Source organism: Myxocyprinus asiaticus, chromosome 14 (assembly GCF_019703515.2).
Source record: "Myxocyprinus asiaticus isolate MX2 ecotype Aquarium Trade chromosome 14, UBuf_Myxa_2, whole genome shotgun sequence".
NCBI classification, from domain to species: Eukaryota; Metazoa; Chordata; class Actinopteri; order Cypriniformes; family Catostomidae; genus Myxocyprinus; species Myxocyprinus asiaticus.
This window is the reverse complement of record NC_059357.1, coordinates 41,519,217-41,539,986: the sequence shown is the minus strand read 5'-3', so window position 1 is coordinate 41,539,986 and position 20,770 is coordinate 41,519,217. Positions and strand designations below refer to the sequence as shown.

The following is a 20,770-nucleotide window of genomic DNA, read 5'->3' as shown; positions in this document are numbered from 1 at the left end:
ACTTGATATTATTAAGTGTTGACATTATTATATAATACATTAAAATCCTGTGATTATTGTGCACTATGAAGCCGAAGAACAGTGGAGTCCCAAAAGATTCTCTGCAATACATCAAGCATCAAATCACTACACAAATCTAATAAAACATGTGACCTGAATGAGTGATACTCAGGTGGTTTTAAACCTCTGAATTAACACCACAGATGAGCAGAAGGCTCTTAGTGAAGCCTTCAGGAGAATCCCACAAAAGCCTTTCTGTAAATAAAAGTGTCTCGGGCACAGCTGTCACAGAGCTCAAGAGTGTTTTCTCATCATTTTCTTATGCACAGCTTGTTTAATTACTTAATTCCCCCTCAAGGTATGTCAGGTAATTTTCTCTTTAACATCTGAGGGAGCAAGTTGATAATAAGCATTATTGATGGGTCCATTGAAACTCGATATCATCCTTGATATTTCCTGCCTTTAATCTCTCTAGATCAGAAATGTGCAATTTAGAAAAAACACACAAGCAATAAAACCCTCCTTTCTCAAAAAGAAATAGTGCAGGAGTTCAAACAACTAAAATGTAAGAACAATTACATTTTTTCACCGACATTTAATTCGAATGCACTACTGTACAACTGTGAGCAAAGTAACACTGTACATTGATGAGTTGAAAAGATTTATTTCCTTTTCTTTTAACCAGACATGGGCTTTTTTTTTTTTTTTTTTTTATTATTCTGCCCTAAAACTGATCGTGCAGACCAAACCGTAAGGCCGAAAGACTTGAAACTTTGGGAAATGGTAGTACTCCGGCTGGCTCGCCATACGCATTGATTTGCCCTGGGGGCAAGGGGGGCACTACAGTGAACAATAAAACAAAAACATTCGGGGCCATAACTCTTGAACATTAACGCCTAGGAACAAAATAAAATTTTCCTGTGATTCCTTGCATCATGGCAAATCTTTTGGCAGACCATAACATTTTTGATCCGCCCATTCGTTTTCCCATTATTTTGGATTGTTTGAAAAAAAAAATAAATAAAAACGAACTAGTCCTAGGCCGTTTGCCCGATCAGAACCAAACCAGTGCAGAAAGATTCAGCAGGAATTTTGAACTTTCGATTCATCGTCAAATGGTACGCCAAAACGTACATAGTGGACGTGGCCACTTTTACTAAAGCGGTTATAACTCATGAACAGAATGAGATATTATCACCAAATTTGGTACACTTATGTATGGGGTCATTCTGAGGAGACACACAAAAAATTGCACCCCTGCCTCTTGGTGGTGCTATAATAATTACAAATCTAAAAATGGCTCTAACTATGGAACCCATGGTCTGATCGACTTGAAATTGCATGCAGTGTCTTTGTCCAAGGTGCCATCAAGTTCTGTGAGTACAGTCTCATATCTTAAAAAACATGGCCGCCACTGACCAATCAACTTTTGGCAGCTACTAGATAGGGTTTGAAAAGGCAGATTGGAACGAAACGTGGTAGGTCTATTTGCCTCTTGGTCCAAGAGGTCGGTGCAAAATTTGAAAAAAATTGGCCACCGGAAGGCGCTATCGTGATTTTCATGCGTGTAAATCGTTGTGTATACCTCTTTCATTCAGACAGACGTTATTCATACCATCTGATAGATTTCCTCATTCGGAACAACTTTGAAAAAAAAACAAAAAAAAAACTACTTTTTCAAACTAGTCCCAGGCCGTTCGCCCTATCAGAATCACACCAGTGAAGAGAGATTCTCTGGAGTCCCAATATCAATAATTATCAAAAAAAAGTTTTAACTTTCAATTCGTCGCAACGGTACGCCAAAACGTTCAAAGCGGGTGTGGCCACATTTACTTAAATGTTTATAACTCTTGAATGGAATGAGATATTACCAAATTTCGAACATTTTTGTAGGACGTCAATCTGAGAACACATGAAAAATTGTGCACCTCTGCCTCTTAGTGGCGCTATAACAGTCATGAATGTAAAAAATGCCATATGTCTGTGCTACCTAACATGACGATTCTGAAAAATTAAGACACTTTATCATTGTTTTAAGTGCTAATGGACTGTCTAATTAATACTTAATATTGGTTGCATATGTACTTAAAGTATCTTAATAGATTGAACCCCGTTAATTGCAGCTAATTTTTTAACTTATCCTTTTTTAACCTTTTACTTTGATGAAGTGTCATTTCTGTTGTGTATTGAAATTGACTGTAACTAGCTTGAGTTTTCATAAGGATTAAACTGCCATCCTCTGGTAACATGATGTATTGCAGGCTTTTTGATTGAGCAATTTTCTTTTTTTATTGGTGTTTGCCAAGACAAGAAACACTATTACTATATCTCATCATAGGTATTTAAACAAAACCTATAAACGTTTAACACATTATCCTTCCCACACTGTTTGAGCAAACAAATCATGAGCCTATCATCAGACTTAAAGGGATAGTTCACCAAAAAAGGAAAATTCTCTCATTATTTACTCATCCTCATGCCATCCCAGTTGTGTATGACTTTCTTTCATTTGCTGAACACAAAGACTTTTTGGACAAGGTTATAACTGTGTTCTTAGCTTAAGCACATTGCACTTTGTCTATACTTGTGACTTTATTGAAGATGAGATCACATTTTATGAGAATTTAATGCAGATTCCACACACACCTTTTCTTGCCACCATATAAAGCTGTATGTGAAAAAAAAAAAATCACCTGTTAAATGTTTGATCAGATGTGAAAACTTTTAATAGGTTTTAATAAAAAGACACTACAAAGTATCACCTCTCATCCGTCACATTTCAAACATCTCATGTTACAACCAATATATTATGTGATAGCAACACACATCTTCTAGTAAAACATTGTAGTAGGCACAAGGTGGGTGGGAGTTGCATTTACAGTATCATCATTACCCTAAAATGTATCCCAAATGCCCTCTATCTATTTCTGAGTGTTTGCAGCTTGACCCTAGCCTGGGACCAGTTTCAGATCAACTCCAGTTTAAGGAACGGTTCACCAAAAACGGAAAATTCTGTCATTATTTTCTCTCCCTCATGTTGTTCCAAACCCATTTGACTTTTTATTTTTGTGGAACATTAAAGGAGAAATGTGGTTTTCCATACAATGATACAATGATGGGGACTAAGTTTTTGGAGCTTCAAAATGTGCAAAGTGGTTCAAATGTATCTTGCACTATATTCCAAGTCTTCTGAAGCCATATAACAGCTTTGTGTGAGGAAATATAATTAATTATTCTGGCTTTTCTTGCCGTGTTTATTAGAGTTCAGAGAAGTAGCATTGTCCGGTTCATGGTACTTTTAAGTTGGATCTTTTCAATGAATCAATTGATCTGGTTCACAAAACCGGTCCAAAATTATTCGTTCACGACTAATTCAGTTCTCAAGTTCAACTCGCTGACTCATTAGACTTACATTTTGGTATGTGTATCACAAAAAGCTATCATACAGCTTCAAAAGACTTAATATAGCGCACAGGTTAAATGAACGACCTTAATGATGCTTTGGTTTTGTTTTTAAGTTTGAAAGATTGAGTCCCCATTTACTGTAATGGCATGAAAAAGAACAAACACAAAATGTATTCTTTTGTGTTACACGGATAGTTTAAAACAACATGAGGGTAAATAAATAATGACATAATTTTCATTTTTGAGTGAACTCTTCCTGTAAATCATCAAAATGACATCATCATACTAACTAGAACACCTAAATATCATCATTTGGGAAGTAACAGTGTTTGTTCTTCAGAACTGAATCAAAAGTGTCCATTAACATTTGGATAATGATGTCACATCAACGTTCTTCCCTTTTCATGACATCATTTACTGGAGCACAACCTGCACTGATCTCACAGCTCTGGTCACTGCAGTAATGCATACACACAGTCGAAGTGGCCCAGGTTCTGGCAGGACTTGAGCCAGCGCTGTACGTTGGCAGGCGCAGATGTGCTCTGGCCGGCTCGCAGGACGCAACAGGCACACACAATGTCGGCAAGTGAGAAGTTCTGACCCAGAAGCCATGGCAAATGACCCAGAGCCCCGTTTAGTGACCTCAGCACGGCTGCTCGCTCCTTATTGCCCCCCTCAGCCAGCTGGAAGACTGCCATATCGATCCAGCAGTCCATCCGAGTGGCGCTGATGGGGTCTTGTGGTTCAGAGCCCAAAAGACGGAAGAGGAAGCGAGCGACATTGGCCTCCCCCTCGATTGGACACATGTTCTGTGTGTCGAACTTCATCTGCAGCTTTGACACTAAATGGAAACAGATGGCACAATCATTAACATGTTGGCTCAAACTAGAAACAACTGTGGCTCCTCACACTTTTTTGACAAATCAATTTCCATGATTTTCCCATGACCTTTCAGGTCAATACAATGCTAAGTAGATGATTTTTAAATATCGATTCATACCAATTTGCTAATACAGGGTTTTCAAACTTTCAAAACATTCAGACTGTACCGATTTGACAGAAACATTAATAAGAACTGACTCAAAAGAATCAATCGCTCACAAATCGGACCGACAAATCACTATGGCTTTGGAGCAATTTTACTTTAAGCAAAGCACACACTGGGTGAATGAACTACACAACCATTCATCCCTGACTGAGGCCCCGTGTACACTGGTGTACATGCATTTTGGATGATCCGATCACAAATGTGCATGCGAGACACATCACTGTTACACCTGGTAGTCTCTTTTGACCACTTGTGTTCTGATTTTGAGGAGAGAGTCTTTGATTTCATGACAACATACTTTACTATTACGTCTGTGCATTACTGAATGAGAAAGAGCAAAAAAGTTAAAGAAAAAGAAAGCGCTAAAAACTGTCGCACAGTTTCTCTTAATTACGCAAACATGATGATTATAGAGTAATTCCGAGTTATTTTAGTGCAGAAAATTTAACTGAGCTTCTAATGCGAGTCCTTCTCATATGTGTCCTTGCATGTTGATATCAGACACACTGAAGAATTTCATTGTGAAATTAATTTTATAACTCACACAGTTAATTCGTGATAACATGTAAACAAACATGAAAGAACGACTCCCATCTATTTTCGTGCTTATTTGCAAAGGAAAAAAATATGTAAAACCACTGAAAATAATAAAAGATGTAGGTGATGTTTTATTTTATTTTATAATAATTTTTTTGTCTCGTGCTTCCCAATAGCCTGCTCTCCTCTTGCACTCTCTAATATTTCATTGAGGGGTGTTAACGTTTTGTTTTTATTAGCAATTCCGCCCAGTGGCACAGAAATGACACACTTCAGCTTTAAGCGGTCGACCCAATAGAGCATGATAGTGACCGCCCACTTTTTCAGCCGTCTGGGTTCCAGAAGTATTTTCCCCGTTAATTTCTTCCATAGACTTTTAATAAAATCCTTCATAAAAGAGTTGTGTGCCATGAACCAGCTCCGAGGTGAATCACAACATCAGGAACTTCGTTTTGAGGCAAAAAAGAATTTGAAAATCGGACATAAAGACAAAAGGTACAAGGCTGTGTACTTACCGTCTGTCATGAGGGCACGGACTACAATTCCATGAAGCATTGCAAATGTCATTATTGAATTAAAAATGATGGGAATATATAAAACTATTGATTTTAGGTTGTTGATTATAAATATAGAAACAACATATTTTACGCTTATTGCAAAATATCCTGATATGTACAAATATATAAGTAGTTTAAATACGATTTTTAAACAATGAAGTTGAAATAACACTATTGGATGGCTTCAATGGAAGAATATACAATCGATAAACAACCTCGTAGCTCAGAGTAGGCCTACCTTTAAAGGTTTATATGTTATCGTTGAAAATCAATTAGTCTATGGGATAAATGAATGGAATTTTTACTTCCGGAACCAGACTGTTGCATTCTTTACCAAATCTTTAAAGTTTATTTAAAGGGTTAGTTCACCCAAAAATGAAAATTCTCTCATCTTTTACTCACTCTCATGCCATCCCAAATGTGTGTGACTTACTTTCTTCTGCTGAGCACAAAGAATTTTTGGACAAATATCTCAGCTCTATCGGTCCATACAATGCAAGTGAATTGTGACCAAACATTTGAAGGTCCAAAAAGCACATAAAGGCAGCATAAAAGTAATTCATAAGACTCCGGTGGTTTAATCCATATCTTCTGAATTGATATAAGTGTGGGTGAGAAACAGATCAATATTTACTATTAAGTCTCCACTTGCACTTCCACATTCTTTTTTTGTTTTTGTGATTCGCATTCATGGTGCATATCGCCACCTACTGGGCAGGGAAGATAATTTATTATAAGAAAAGGGAGGATAATTTATTGCAAAAAAACAAACAAAACTTATATATTGATCTGTTTCTCAACCACACATATCATTTAACTTCTAAAGACATGGATCTAATCACTGGAGTCGTATGGATTACTTTTATGCTGCCTTTATATGCTTTTTGGATCTTCAAAGTTCTGGCCACCACTGACTTGCAATAAATGGATCAACAGAGCTGAAATATTCTTCTAAAAATCTTTGTTTGTGTTCAGCAGAATAAAGCCATCCACATCTGAAATGGCATGAGGGTGAGTAAATGATGAGAGAATGTTTGAGTGAACCATCTCTTTAATGTAGTCTGGGTCGTATTTTCTTTTACGTTGCATAGTATGAGGGCTTGTCATGCAAAATGTCCATGTTGGCATCTGCTGAATTTGACTAGCTTCTTTCAAGTGACAGATGAATTTGCATCAAAATACAGTAGAGTTTGACGGGATGCACATGCTTTGGCATCAATAACAAAAGATATGGGAAGTGTTTTCACCTCCCTTTTAAAAGTTGCAGAACCAAATTATTTTCCATTCCTAACTATGAACACTTTTATGATTAGTTACAAACCAGTTGAGAACCACTGGAATAGAGCTCAACAGTGCCCGCCAACATCTTCAGCAGCCTCAGTTCGGAAGTATTTTTCCCACTCATTTTCTACAAATTCTTCAATTTTACTTCAACAGATGCAAGTCATAAACTAAACCAACTAGCTCAGAGATTAATCACATTACAAACTTTAATTTAAAGCAAAACAGTATTTAAAAAAAATGGGTACAAAAGTACAAGAATGGACTTAAGGGCAATGAATCAGGAAACACCACAAATGTCTACAGTTGAAATCAGAAGTTTACATACACTTAGGTTGAAGCCATTAAAACTCTTTTTAACCACTCCACAGATTTAATATTAGCAAACTATAGTTTTGTCAAGTCATTTAGGACATCTACTTTGTGCATGACACAAGGAATTTTTCCAATAATTGTTTACAGACAGATTGTTTCACTTTTAATTGACTATACCACAATTCCAGTGGGTCAGAATTTTACATACACTAAGTTAACTGTGCCTTTAAGCAGCTTGGAAAATTTCAGAAAATTATGTCAAGCCTTTAGGCAGTTAGCTTCTGATAGGCTAAATGGAGTCAATTGGAGGTGTAACTGTGGATGTATTTTAAGGCCTACCTTCAAACTCAGTGCCTCTTTGCTTGACATCACGGGAAAGTCAAAAGAAATCAGCCAAGAACTCAGAAAAAAAATTGTGGACATTCACAAGTCTGGTTCATCCTTGGGAGCAATTTCCAAATGCCTGAAGGTACCACGTTCATCTGTACAAACAATAGTACGCAAGTATAAACACCATGGGGCCACACAGCCATCATACCTTTCAGGAAGGAGACGCATTCTGTCTCCTAGAGATGAACGTAGTTTGGTGCAAAAAGTGCAAATCAATCCCAGAACAACCACAAAGGTCCTTGTGAAGATGCTGAAGGAAACAGGTAGACAAGTATCTATATCCACAGTAAAACGAGTCCTATATCGACATAACCTGAAAGGCTGATCAACAAGGAAGAAGCCACTGCTCCAAAACCATCATAAAAAAGCCAGACTACAGTTTGCAAGTGCACATGAGGACAAAGATCTTACTTTTTGGAGAAATGTCCTCTGGTCTGATGAAACAAAAATGTAACTGTTTGGCCATAATGACCATGTTTGGAGGAAAAAGGGTGAGGCTTGCAAGCTGAAGAACACCATCCCAACCATGAAGCATGGGGGTGGTAGCATGATGTTGTGGGGTGCTTTGCTGCATGAGGTACTGGTTCACTTAACAAAATTGAAGACATCATGAGAAATAATGTGGATATATTGATGCAACATCTCAAGACATCAGCCAGGAAGTTAAAGCTTGGTCACAAATGGGTCTTCCAAATGGACAATGACCCCAAGCATACCTCCAAAGTTGTGGCAAAAAGTCAAGGTATTGGAGTGGCCATCACAAAGCCCTGACCTCAATCCAATTGAAAATTTGTGGGCAGAACTGAAAACGTGTGTGCGGGCAAGGAGGCCTACAAACCTGACTCAGTTACACCAGTTCTGTCTGGAGGAATGGGCAAAAATTCCAGCAACTTAATGTGAGAAGGTTGTGGAAGGCTACCCAAAATATCTGACCCAAGTTAAACAAATTAAAGGCAATGCTACCAAATACTAACAAAGTGTATGTAAACTTCTGACCCACTGGGAATGTGATGAAAGAAATAAAAGCTGAAATAAATAATTCTCTCTACTATTATTCTGATATTTCACATTTTTAAAATAAAGTAATGATCCTAACTGACCAAAGACAGGGAATGTTTTATACGATTAAATGTCAGGAATTGTGAAAAACTGAGTTTAAATGTATTTGGCTAAGGTGTATGTAAACTTCTGACTTCAACTGTATATGTTCTAATACTACTTACGATTGAAACAGACTAGGGCGGGACTTGTTTTTTTCCCATTACAAACTGATTGGCTCAAGAAAAAAGGTTTCTAAATTCTTACATTATTATGAAGATAGTAAGCCAAGAAAAACTCACGACAACCTTACTTACCATGATTCCTTTCAAAAAGTAACAGCGACTTTTCTGATTGGTGGATTTGGCTTCAGGGTTATAGTACTTCACCAGAAATATAAAAAACAAAACTTACTGATTTTAAAGATAACTTCCAACTATTCTTTCAGGTGTAAGATAAAGTTATGACAAGAGATTAAAAATATCTTTGAAAGTTAATCTGACAACTCTGCACATTTAAAACACCTTGAGATGCATTGCCTCAGTCTTCAGGCATTTTGACTTCAATATTTCAAGTTTTTCCACAAAAGGCTTTCTTTTCAAGCTATTTTGGATGCTAACCTAGTCTGGTCTCTTATGTGCTTGGCATTACATCATCTAGAGGAGTGTTAAATATATCGGTTTCACTGTGTCATACAAGAGAACCATGATTCCTTGAAAGCATAAAACACAGTGGCTCTTCTGGAAAAGACATTCCAAAAAAAAAAAAAACAGTGCCCACCATTATAAACACCCTACTTGTGTTAGTGGCCTCTCACCATCTTTCCATATGAGAGTGAAGCCTAGCTGGAAGTGATTGCGTGCGTAGCTGTCCATGTGCTGCTGGCCCAGGCAGGTCAGCAGTCGAGGCGGCACAGTGGTCACGGAGGAGTGGACGTGTACGTTGGACAGCACCTTGTACCGCTTGCACAGCAGTCCATGAAGAACCATCAGAGACAGAGGAGGACTGGCAGGGTTGGCGTTTATCACAATGTCCCTCAGGGCGCCCAAGTCCTGGAGGACAAGACACAAATTTCAGCAAGAATGATCAGCTAAGTACACTACGGCTGTTAAAGCAGAAACAACAATTAGAAAACACGTTTACTTCATTAAACCGCAAACTTGGTTAACCGGATTAACACAATAAGTCTTTTAGTAGTTAAAGTGGAATGATGGAAGAAAAAGATTTGAAGAAGACTGAATCAACCTACTGAAACACAATAAGTACTTTTCAAGGATAATTCAGCAAAAAATTACAATTCTGTCATTTATTCACCTTCATGTTGTTTCAAACATATTGTTTCTTACACATAAGTGGTTTTGCTGAATGTCCTGGCTGCTCTTTTCCATTCAGTGTGAATGGGGGAATGAGTCTGTCAAGCTCCAAAAATGAAAAAAAGAACCATAAAAGTAGTCTGAATTCACACAACAGTTTTGTGTGAGGAAAGGACCAAAATGTAAGTTGTTATTTGCCGTAATTCTTCCCCTCAGCCATTGCTTTCAAATATCTTTACTGCAAGTGGACATTCAAACTTGGCGCCTCAAGACGGGTCACCCCAGGTTTGACGTCAATGAGGACTGGTGATGAGTCTCACAGGAACTAATGCCATTTGCCGTGATTGACGTCAAATATGGTACAAAATATCTGGAGATGCCAAGTTTGAGTGTGCACGCAGTATACGAGTCGTTGACAGATAAGGTTGTCTAAGATAATACAATTTTTTAAACATTTAGTTTAAAACACATGTATCAATTTAGTAGAAATGTAATATTGTGTCCATGTTGGCTTCATCAAAACATTTATATAAAATAAATCAAAAATGTATAGCATTTTCAACAAAAACAATTAATGACTTAGAAAATGTCAAGTAGTGTAAACAAGTTAAAGGAATTAAAATACTTTCTTTGCACCTTGAATACACATGTACACAACTTATTTATACATTTCAAAAAAGTTTTCATAAATATTTTTCAAGGTATAATATATTTTTTACAAATATCATGAATTTTTTAATCACGCACATCAAGAAGTTTTCTTTGGTCACTCCATTTTACCTGAACAAAATGTGTTTTTTCATAAAAATGTCAAAATATCTGATATTAAGGACCGCCATGCGAGGTTCGGATGTGTGAACGGCGAGCTCTGCGCACTTTGCTAGTTTTGATACTTTTTGGGTCATAAACCAGTGAGATTTGATACACCCTGATCCATAACTGTTCTAGGAAGACAATAAGTCAAAGAATTCAAAATCCTCGGGCTCTGAAAGCATTAAAAGACACTTACGTACTCAAGCTGATGCCCCTCCGGAGGCCTCGAGTCAGGGACTCGATTTGGCGAGAATTGCTGAACGTATCGGCAATACTGACGAAGGTCGTTGCTGACTTGGAGGATCTTGCTGCAATACGTCGATCGATCACGGCCATGGAGACGAAATTCACTGAGATGGTTACAAGAGTGGCGGATGTCGAGAAATGGATCGATAATCTGGAGTCACTGGAGATGGAATTAGCTGCTAATCCGCTAGCGACCAAGGCGGACTTGGAGCACGTCTGGGAGAAGCTGGAGGATATAGAGAATTGTAACCGGCGGAACAACATCCGAATTGTTGAAATTCCTGAGGGAGCAGAGGGTCAGAATATGGTGGAATTCCTGGACGGGAATAACAGGCCATAAGTTGGAAATCTAGCGAGCTCACAGGCCCCGATCAATTCTGATCATCCGACAAAAATCTTGTGTGATGCAATGCGAGGTGCAAAGGAAGGCTTTCCAGGAAGAACCACAGCATTTGCTTCTTCCCAGACTTTGCGAATTCGACAAGAGAGAAACGTGATCGATTCAAGGAATGCAAGAACTCTTACATCAACGGAAGGTCGCTTTTGCACTGATGTTCCCGGCCAAATTGAGAATAGATGCTAAGGATGGCTGTAAAGTATTTAGATGTCTCCAGCAAGCAATGTCCTTCATAAAGTCAATGACTGAGTAAGTAATTTTGTGGTTCTCATGCTGCAGCCAAGTGAGCCTGACTCACTGAAAATTCACTTGACCGTCCGAGGAAACTGGGTGCCTTTTTTGTTTCTTTTTGTGCTGGTTCCACTAGAGGCTGGAGTTTGTTTTGTGGAGGAACACACCTTCAGGACAGTTATATAGATGAATCTACACGTTCTTTGTGTTTATCCCGCCTAGTGGCTGGAGTCTGTTTTATAGATTATCTTCTGTTGTGTAATTCTGTTTTACAAAATATGTATAGAAACACCGGATTTGAGCAATCCGATGGCAAAGTTGTCGCGGGAGCTCTTGTAGGCACACGTGGACTGTTTGAGTTTAGAGGGATGGACGCCAGTTGGCGCTGTCGTGCACAGGGTTAATGCGCAAGTTTTTCTTTTTTCTGTTTGTTTGGTTCAGGGGAAGGTTCGGAGTTTGATTGTTGCACAAATGTGGAATGTGGTCTTTATAATTTTATTTTTGACACACAATCTATTTTTTCTATGTCAAAATGTCAAATGTTAGTATGAGGGATTGTCTCCTTCCACGTGAATGTGAATGGGTTGGGGCACCCCATAAAAAGAAGGAAAGTTATTTCTCTTCTTAAACGTAAGAAATATGATATAGTGTTTCTTCAAGAAACGCATCTTTCCCTACAGGAAGCTGAATAATTTGGGAAGATATGGGGTGGACATGTTTTCTTTAGTGCTGGTTTAGTATACCGGTTTCACGGTATACCACGGTATGAAAATTGATGGTTTTCATACCATGTATGTATGCTTATCTAGGGTATTGAGAGAAAAAATAATGCAACCTGATGGAGAAATCTCACCTGTGCGTGCGCATCTCCTTTCCTCCATGACTGCCTGTCAGACTTGTCAGCTTGCACCACACACATACATGCAGCGGAGAAAATGTTAGAGAGAAGCGAGGCGAGGGGGTCTGACATAAGTGAGTGTGTGTGTGAGTTAAACGGAGGAAGTCAAGTTGAACCTCTCAAACAGTAGGCAGCCCTGACATGCCAAACAGCACTGAGGAGCAACACTGTGCTATGCGCTAAATTTCTTTTTCATTATACATCATCACCTTTACAAAATTGTTTCACGATTTTACATGAGTAAAAGTAACTGTTATATTTTGTCAAAATGTTATAGTTTCAAATGAAATAATCTAAAAGGTAGAATCTATTAGACCTCATTTTATAACAACAGTGGCAGTTGTAGTTAAAGTTTCAAAATGTGTTTCAGCTAGTATTTATTTTTTCATAAATACTATAATTTGTTATTATTTTACTATTATTTAAGACTAGCTACACTGACCTAACCATGGTAATGAGGAGCCTTTCCTCCTGTGTAGTATGTATGTTCTGTTTGAATTATGTTTGAATTTAGGAAACAAATGGGATAATAATGGGCACATATAAGTAAATATGCTCTTCAATTTTTAAAAGGGGGGAGAGAAAACTTCCTGTCACTTTTGTTGATGTCAACAACAAAAATAATGTCAATTGATGCATGTCCTTGTAATTGAAAACCATAAACAAAACAATGCAACATAAAAGAAAATGCGACCAAGGATACATTAAATACAGGTTACGTTTTTACTATAGTGGGTCGCTACTTGACTTCCAATGTAAAATCTGGGTCCTGAAGCAAAACCAGTTGAGAACCACTGAGTTAAAGGTACAGACAGGAGCAGTCTGGCTGCGCTGTCACGCACCTTCAGTATGTGTTAATTATTAATAATCATAGGACATTACTTTAAAAGCTCACACAGCTGATGTTATTTTTCATTTAGATTCATTGCTATGCTAACATGTAAACTAACATGCTTTAGTTACATAAGTTATAGTTACATGCTATTTTTTTTATCATGTTTATAATTCGGTTTATTATAATTCTGTTAGCTTTCTATTTGTTTATTTATTTTTTAAAGGAGACTTTTTTTTTACACATACTTCCATAAAAAAAATAAATAAATAAATGGTTTCAAGTTTCAATTATAATAAAGCATTTGTTCAACCATAAAAAAAACAACAAAAACATCTGTTTTCACTCCTTTAAGGGTCATTGTAACTGATAATAATAATTGTGTAATACCGTATACCGTGATATTTTCTAAGGCGGTTATCATACTGTGAAAATCTCATACTGTTGCAACCCTAATTGGGAGGAGACTTTAATCTTTTGATGGACTCAGTCCTTGATCATAGTGAAGCAAAAGTGTGTAAGCCCCCTAGAGCAACATTGACGCTTCACAGGATGTGTAAAAATCTTGGTCTTAATTTTGAACCATCTGGTTGGGACTATACATTTTTTTCATCAGTCCATAAGATTTATTCTAGAATAGATTATTATTTTTTTTTTATATCTAAGTCTCCATCTAAGGAAACATCTTAGTCTCGGATCACGCCCTGGTTTGTTTAGAGGTGTTGCCACATACGGAGAAAAGGAAATCATATAGTTGGCGCTTTAATGTATCCCTTTTGCAAAATCCTGAATTCCAACAAATGTTAAAGGATGTAATCAATGCTTATATGGAGACCAACTGGTCCTCAGTATCCTCTGTGGGCTTGGGAGGCACTTAAGGCAGTTCTTAGGGGTCGGATCATACAGTATGCCTCATTCATCAAAAAATCCAAAGCACGAGAACTCGTGGAGTTGGAAGGGAATATTAACAGTGCCGAGGCAGAGCTGAAGCGTCGAATGTTGTCTGATGGCCTCAGAGAATTGACTCGATTGAAATACAGATATAATACTATTTTGTTGTGGAAGGTGGAGTTTTGGCTATTCAAGGCAAGACAGTCATACTTTGAGTCGGGGGACAAGGCAGAAAAACTGCTGGCTAGATATATGAAACAGAGAGAGTCTTTTTCTACCAATCCCTCAGTGAAATCTGCTGGTGGTGAAATATTTACCTCGTCCATTGATATTAATAATGCTTTTAAAGAATTCTATCTTGATCTCTATAGTTCCACGTCTTCGTCTACTGATGAAGATATTAGAAACTTAGGGAACCATTAGATCTCCCTAAATTGACGATTGAGCAAAAAAAATATCTTGATTCTGAGATAACCTTAGAGGAGCTGGGCGAGGTAATTAAGGCCTTGCCTTCAGGCAAGGCTCCGGGGCCAGATGGCTTTGCCGCTGAGTTTTTTAGATTTTATGCTACAGAATTGGCTTCACATTTGCAAGAAGTTATACGGAATCATTAAAGAATGGAAAGCTTCTGCCAACCATGACAAGCCTGGATCAGTCTGATACTTAAAAAGGACAAAGATCCAAGTGAGTGTAAGAGTTATCATACAATTTCCCTGAACCAGCTAGACGTTAAAATATTGTCAAAAATTTTGGCTAACAGACCAAAGTTATGACATCTCTTATACATATAGATCAGGTGGGGTTTATTCGGGGCCACAGCTCTTCTGATAACACTGGGCGTTTCATCAATATCATGTGGTCAGTGGCGAATGATCAGTCTCCGGTCACTGCCATCTCACTTGACGCCAAAAAGGCATTTGTTATGGTAGGATGGAATTATCTTTTTAAGATTTTGGAAATGTACGGGTTCGGGAATACTTTTATTGGATGGATTAAGTTACTTCATAGACACCCGGTAGCGGCTGGAACCATTAGCAGCTGTGATAAGGAGGATGATTTTCCAAGGGTGGTGGCGGGAGGTGTGGCGCATAAGCTTTTGCTTTACGCAGATGATATTTTATTATTTGTCTCCGACCCTACTAGATCTATGCCTTGCCTCCACAGAATTATTAATTCCTTATCTAAATTCTCGAGATACAGAATTAATTGGTCTAAATCCGAAGCTTTGGCTCTGACAGCATACTACCCGATAAAGGCTTTTCAGCCGGGCGCCTTTTAGTGGCCCAAACAGGGCATTAAGTATTTGGGTATTTTATTCCCAGTAAATTTGTGTGATTTGGTTAAAAGTTAATTTCGACCCTTTAATAAAAAGGTTTTCGAGCGATGTGAGCAGGTGGGCTTCATTACATTTATCGATGATTAGGTAGGTTAATGTTATTAAAATGAATTGTATTCCAAAATTCAACTACCTGCTACAGTCTTTCCCTATAGATGTTCACCTCTCTTATTTCAAGCAATTTGATAGCATAGCGAAGTCCTTCATTTGGAATGGTAAACGTCCCAGATTACATTTCAGTAAGCTGCATAGGCCGATTGACATAGGTGGGCTACGCCTACCCAAGATTTTGTTTTATTATAATGTGTTCGGTCTCAGGCATTTGGCTCATTGGTCGCTTCCACCTGAGAGAGCCCCTCCCTGATTTTGTATTGAACAGGAAGTTCTTGCCCCTATTTCGCCACTGCAAAGCCTTCTATTAAACTAACCGGAGAAGTTACACCCCGTTATCTCGCATTTGCACGTGGTATGGACAAAAGTGTCCAGAGTGTTTAATTCAGACATTTATTTAAATGTTGCTTCGAGCATATGGCTGAACCTAAAATTATATATTAATAAGTCCCCTTTCTGCTGGACAGAGTGGATTGTGATGGATATTAATACACTCGGTGACCTATATGAGAGTGGAATGTTGAGATCCTTTGAAAATTTGGTTCAACATTTTGGGATTCCCAGATCTCAATTCTTTAGGTATTTACAGCTGCGCCACCTGCTCTGTATTGTTTTTGGGAGTAGCACACACCCCCCTCTGGGAGGGGTGATTACTGCTTTTGGAAAAGGTCATGAGGCATCAGTGTATTACTCCCTGCTAATTCAGAGTCTGGGGAATGGAGCTTTAACTTCTATCAAGAGACTATGGGAGACAGTTTTAAACTTGGTATTGGAGGAGGGAGTGCGGGCTAGGATTCTAAAAAACGTCAAGTTTTTTCAAGAGACGCAAGAGTGCGCCTTATGCAATTCAAGATTTTACATCGATTCTATTGGACCCCCTCTAGATTGTATAGGCTTGGTTTTAAAGACACACCCACTGGCTGGCGATGCCAATCAGAGGATGGAGACACAACCCATGTCTTTTGGTGGTGTGTTAAGATCCAAGAATTTTGGTTGAAGGTTCAGAGTTTTGTGTGTGACGTGTTGGGCACTCAAATTTCATTTTGCCCCAGACTCTGTATTTTGGGTAATGGGGTGGTCATCGATGTAGAGAATAGACACATAAAGATTTGGGTCCTAACCAGTGTCATGATCGCCAGACAGACAGTTTTAAGGGGATGGAGGTCGGCTGGAGCGCCCTCACTCCAGGAGTGTTGCTCGGAGATGAGGAGGGTGGCGGCCTTTGAAGAAGGGTCATTTAGAAGACTGGGAAAATTGGACTTGTTTGTGGGGAAATGGGGCGGATATCTGGCATTTCTGGAGGGCTCTCAGGGATGGACAGTGGAGAGAGAGGTGTAGTTGTCAATGTGTGTGATTATTATATAATTTCTTTTTTTTTTTGTGTCTATAATCATGTATGACCTCTGAGATGTTGGGGGCCAGGGTGTGGTTGGGGATTGGGAGGGGTAATAGTGGGGGTTCATTTTTGATTCTGTGTATATATGTTTTGTTTTTCTGTGTTTAATATGTGAATCAATAAAAAATTGTTAATCAGAAAAATCTCTGATATAAAATTATTTTTTTTTTTTTTAAAAGTAATTAAAAAACACACACAGTCGTGAGAGTCTAAAGGGGTCCTCTATTTTTAATGTGTGTGTGTGCTGTCAGTCGATTAAAATATTTAATTGCGATTAATCGCATGCTGAGAGAACGTATTGTTTTGCTTTTAATACTGGCACTGCCCAAGTAATGATACTTCATTGAACTGTCTGAATGCAATGCCGGGGAAATGCTGATACTTTAAATATGAACTGCTTTTTTCACTGCTTATTTTTATAAATTCAACTCTGTGGGCCTGCCGCTGGGTCCAAAAGGGGGCGCTATGTAACGAATAAAGATTACACTTAAAGCGTTGAAGTCTCCGCATACATAAGTCAGGCATATGAGGTACCATTTGAAAGCTTAGAATCAGAACTTTTCATAGATAACCATCACTTCTGCATTTATGTTACTTAAAATAACAAAATATGGCCTGAAAACATCTGCTTCGCAAATAAGCGCCACCTAGAGGTCATGTGGTAGAGTCTAAGTCTATGACATAGCACTTAAACAGACAAATCATATATTATAATTTTGTTGCCCTAATACCACAGTTCAAAAGATTTTCAAAATAATCACAAAGTGAAATATGATTTCTGTAAGTCATCATGTACAAACGTCTCTTTTATGCTCCAATAACTGCTGCTGTAAGCCCCAAATAGCTAAAAACGTCTATTTGATGAAACAATGGCGGTGTTGCACAAGCACATCTGTGAGAGCTAAAATGCGTTAGAGCGCCACCTACATTTCAGATCGGCATTTTGTGATAGAAATATTTTTTCTAGTAATTGCTGCCATCTAATGGAATAAAATAAGACTTTACATGCACATAAAATTAGGACTTTTTTTTCTATTCATCATAAGATTGTAAACAAACATTATTATTTATGAATAATTGGGAGTCTTTTGGGGGTGGGGGGGGGTGGGTTCTGAAAAATAAGACATATTTTTGGCAATTACTCCACATTAAATGGTGAGCTTTTAAATGAGTGTGAAAAATTGCAAGGGGCAGTCCAAAAATGCACCAGATTTGAAGAGGTTAAGAAATAATAATACTAAAAATGACTTAAAACTACTTATGCCAAAAGTTTTTCTTTTCAAGAATTTTACCTTCAGACTTTTATTTATTTATTTTTTACAGTCTCTGGATGGATTCGCCACATTTTTACCTTAACCCCACCGAGAAAAAAAAAGCCAATGACTTTGAAAACATGTTTAACATAGTAGAGGTGTATTCAAGTAATTGTTGTGCATGAATTTAATTTATCTTTACTTTTAAATAACTTCATAGATATGGACAAAAAAATGAATCCATAAATCACCATTCACTTTCATTGTTTGCAAATGAGAAGCTTGGATATTCTACAAAACATCTTTTCCGCTACAAGGGGGAAACAAATAAGGTTATACTGGTTTGGAATGACATGAGGGCGAGTAAACAATGCCAGAATTTTCATTTTTAGGTGAACTTTTCATTTAAGTTTAATGATTAGGGCTCACCTTGCCCAACAGGGAGTCCAGATCTGCTGTGTCTTTAAACACAGGTGCAGATGGTCCGTGTGAGAGTGTTGTGGCGTCCAGGTCTGCATCAGGAGTGGTCACTGTTTTTGAGAGCCCGTCAACAGTTGCCTTTAAATCATACAGTCTTTTTAAGATGTCGTCCTGACGAGCTTCAAGAGCTTTCAGGGCCGGATCCATTTCTCCATTCTGAGAGATACACAATAGAGAAGAAATTGTTTACATGCAACTGCATGGATTCCCTCTCAAACAAACCATTTCACACTACAAATCATTCACTGTATTGAATCATTTAGACTGATCTGTGGACAAGTTTGACCGATTCATTGAAAAGAACAGACTCGAACGACCAACTCACTTTCAGATCAGTTTTATTCTACATATAGAATGAAATATTTGAGAGCATCTCTTAAATATAAAAATGTACACTCAATATACAGACATTTCCATGGCTTCTCAAGTCCAGGAAAAGTCCTTTTTAGGAGAGTCCCTGATAGTTCAGGGTTTTCAAAAAAAAAACAATAATATTCGGCTGCATTAAATCCACTGACGTAATGAAGTGAAAGAATAATAAGGAGCCGAATTTACCATATCACCATCATCGTCCTACCTACTATGATCCATCCCTTTCCTATTTGTTAAAAATTAGAAAAGCTGTTTCACTTCCTCTGAAAACCTGAAGATATTATGTTGCTTCTCTGATCAAATGCAGTAAAAGAACTGGAAGTTTAATTCCAGGAAATCAATCACATCAGGGCCAACCTCTCATTCCAGAGCACAAAGGCTTGCCAAGATAAAGATGTGCAGCTGTCAATAATACCACACATGAATGCGTCTATTGCATCAGACAGATTGGTACTAACGCAGAGCTGTCATTGCTTATGTTCTGGATGAGTGCTTATGTATCTTATGCACCGGTTTTATTTATTTATTTATTTTATTTTTTTGTAATGTTCATATATGGGGTTTGAATGTATTTATTTGACAATAAATGTCTCTAGATCAGAACAGTAATGTGATTACCTGGAGCGCGTGCTCGCTGCAGCTCATTCCTTGCGCGTGGATATTCGGTAACTTGTACATGCACGTTGGCAAATTAATCTTTATATCACCGGGACTGACGGGCTTTACCTGGTACATGGTTATGATGATACTCCAGTGCCCAATTAAAAAGCACGGAATCCGGAGGTGTGTTTATTTTTGACGATTTCTCGACAGCAGCCGGCTGACAGGAGCTGAGTGAGGTTAGAGAGGCCGTCACGTGACTCACGTCGTCTTCTTCTTCTTTTATTATTTAGCGATACGATTATCCGTGCATATCGCCTCCTACTGGGCTGTTGTGCAATCATGACTTATTTTTTACTCCTATCCCAAAAGATAATCCAAATCCTTATCCTTTCGACCCTTTTCATTTAGAAATATAATTTATTCTTTACTCTCCTCAACATACCCTCTACAATCAAATATTACAATATAACAGTTTTTTTTTCTGCCCACAATACAGACCATGATCATGTCATCCAGTTATAAACAGAGATGAATTAAAGGTGCGCTCTGGAATTTTTTCCTCATTTTTCTCCAAGAAATTAATTGTAATTTTGAAACATATGTAGTAAATCATAAGCACTCACATTAAAATGAAGACTCCAGTCATATCAGTAATCTTATAAAAGCTGTTTTATTCTACATGGAGAGGGTCCGCACATGGGGGCTGCCATGTTTGAATCACATGACCAGCTGAATACTACTCGCTTAATCTCAGTAACTGCCCTGTTATTGGACCCTTTACTCATTAATTAAAGGGATAGTTCTCCCAAAAATGAAAATGTAGTCATTGTTTACTCACCCGTGTTGTTATAACCCTATATGACTTTATTTATTTTTTTAACACAAAGGGAGAAATTGTGAAAAAATGTTGTGCTCAGTGATGTCATACAATGACAGTTTAAGTTGACCACCTCTTCAAGCTTTAAAAGGACACAAAAGTATAATTCAGAAGTCTAATATATTTTTCCATGAGACTCATGATTGTTAT

The 20,770-nt window shown here is 37.9% G+C and overlaps 1 protein-coding gene across 2 annotated transcripts; it reads right to left on the bottom strand.

The window, feature by feature from the left end:
* Positions 1-2,701: 2,701 nt before the first annotated feature.
* Positions 2,702-20,001, bottom strand: LOC127451175 (aminoacyl tRNA synthase complex-interacting multifunctional protein 2-like). 2 transcript variants are annotated; one of them, XM_051715665.1, is made up of 4 exons: positions 19,759-20,001; positions 18,718-18,924; positions 9,389-9,623; positions 2,702-4,246 (listed from the first exon to the last, which is right to left on the bottom strand). In XM_051715665.1, exons 1-4 carry the CDS (start codon positions 19,873-19,875, stop codon positions 3,858-3,860), a joined length of 948 nt encoding a protein of 315 aa, XP_051571625.1. In that variant the 5' UTR covers positions 19,876-20,001; the 3' UTR covers positions 2,702-3,857. The 2 variants fall into 2 exon arrangements, with proteins under 2 accessions (XP_051571625.1, XP_051571626.1); XM_051715666.1 differs by having other exon boundaries at positions 19,867-20,001.
* Positions 20,002-20,770: the final 769 nt, after the last annotated feature.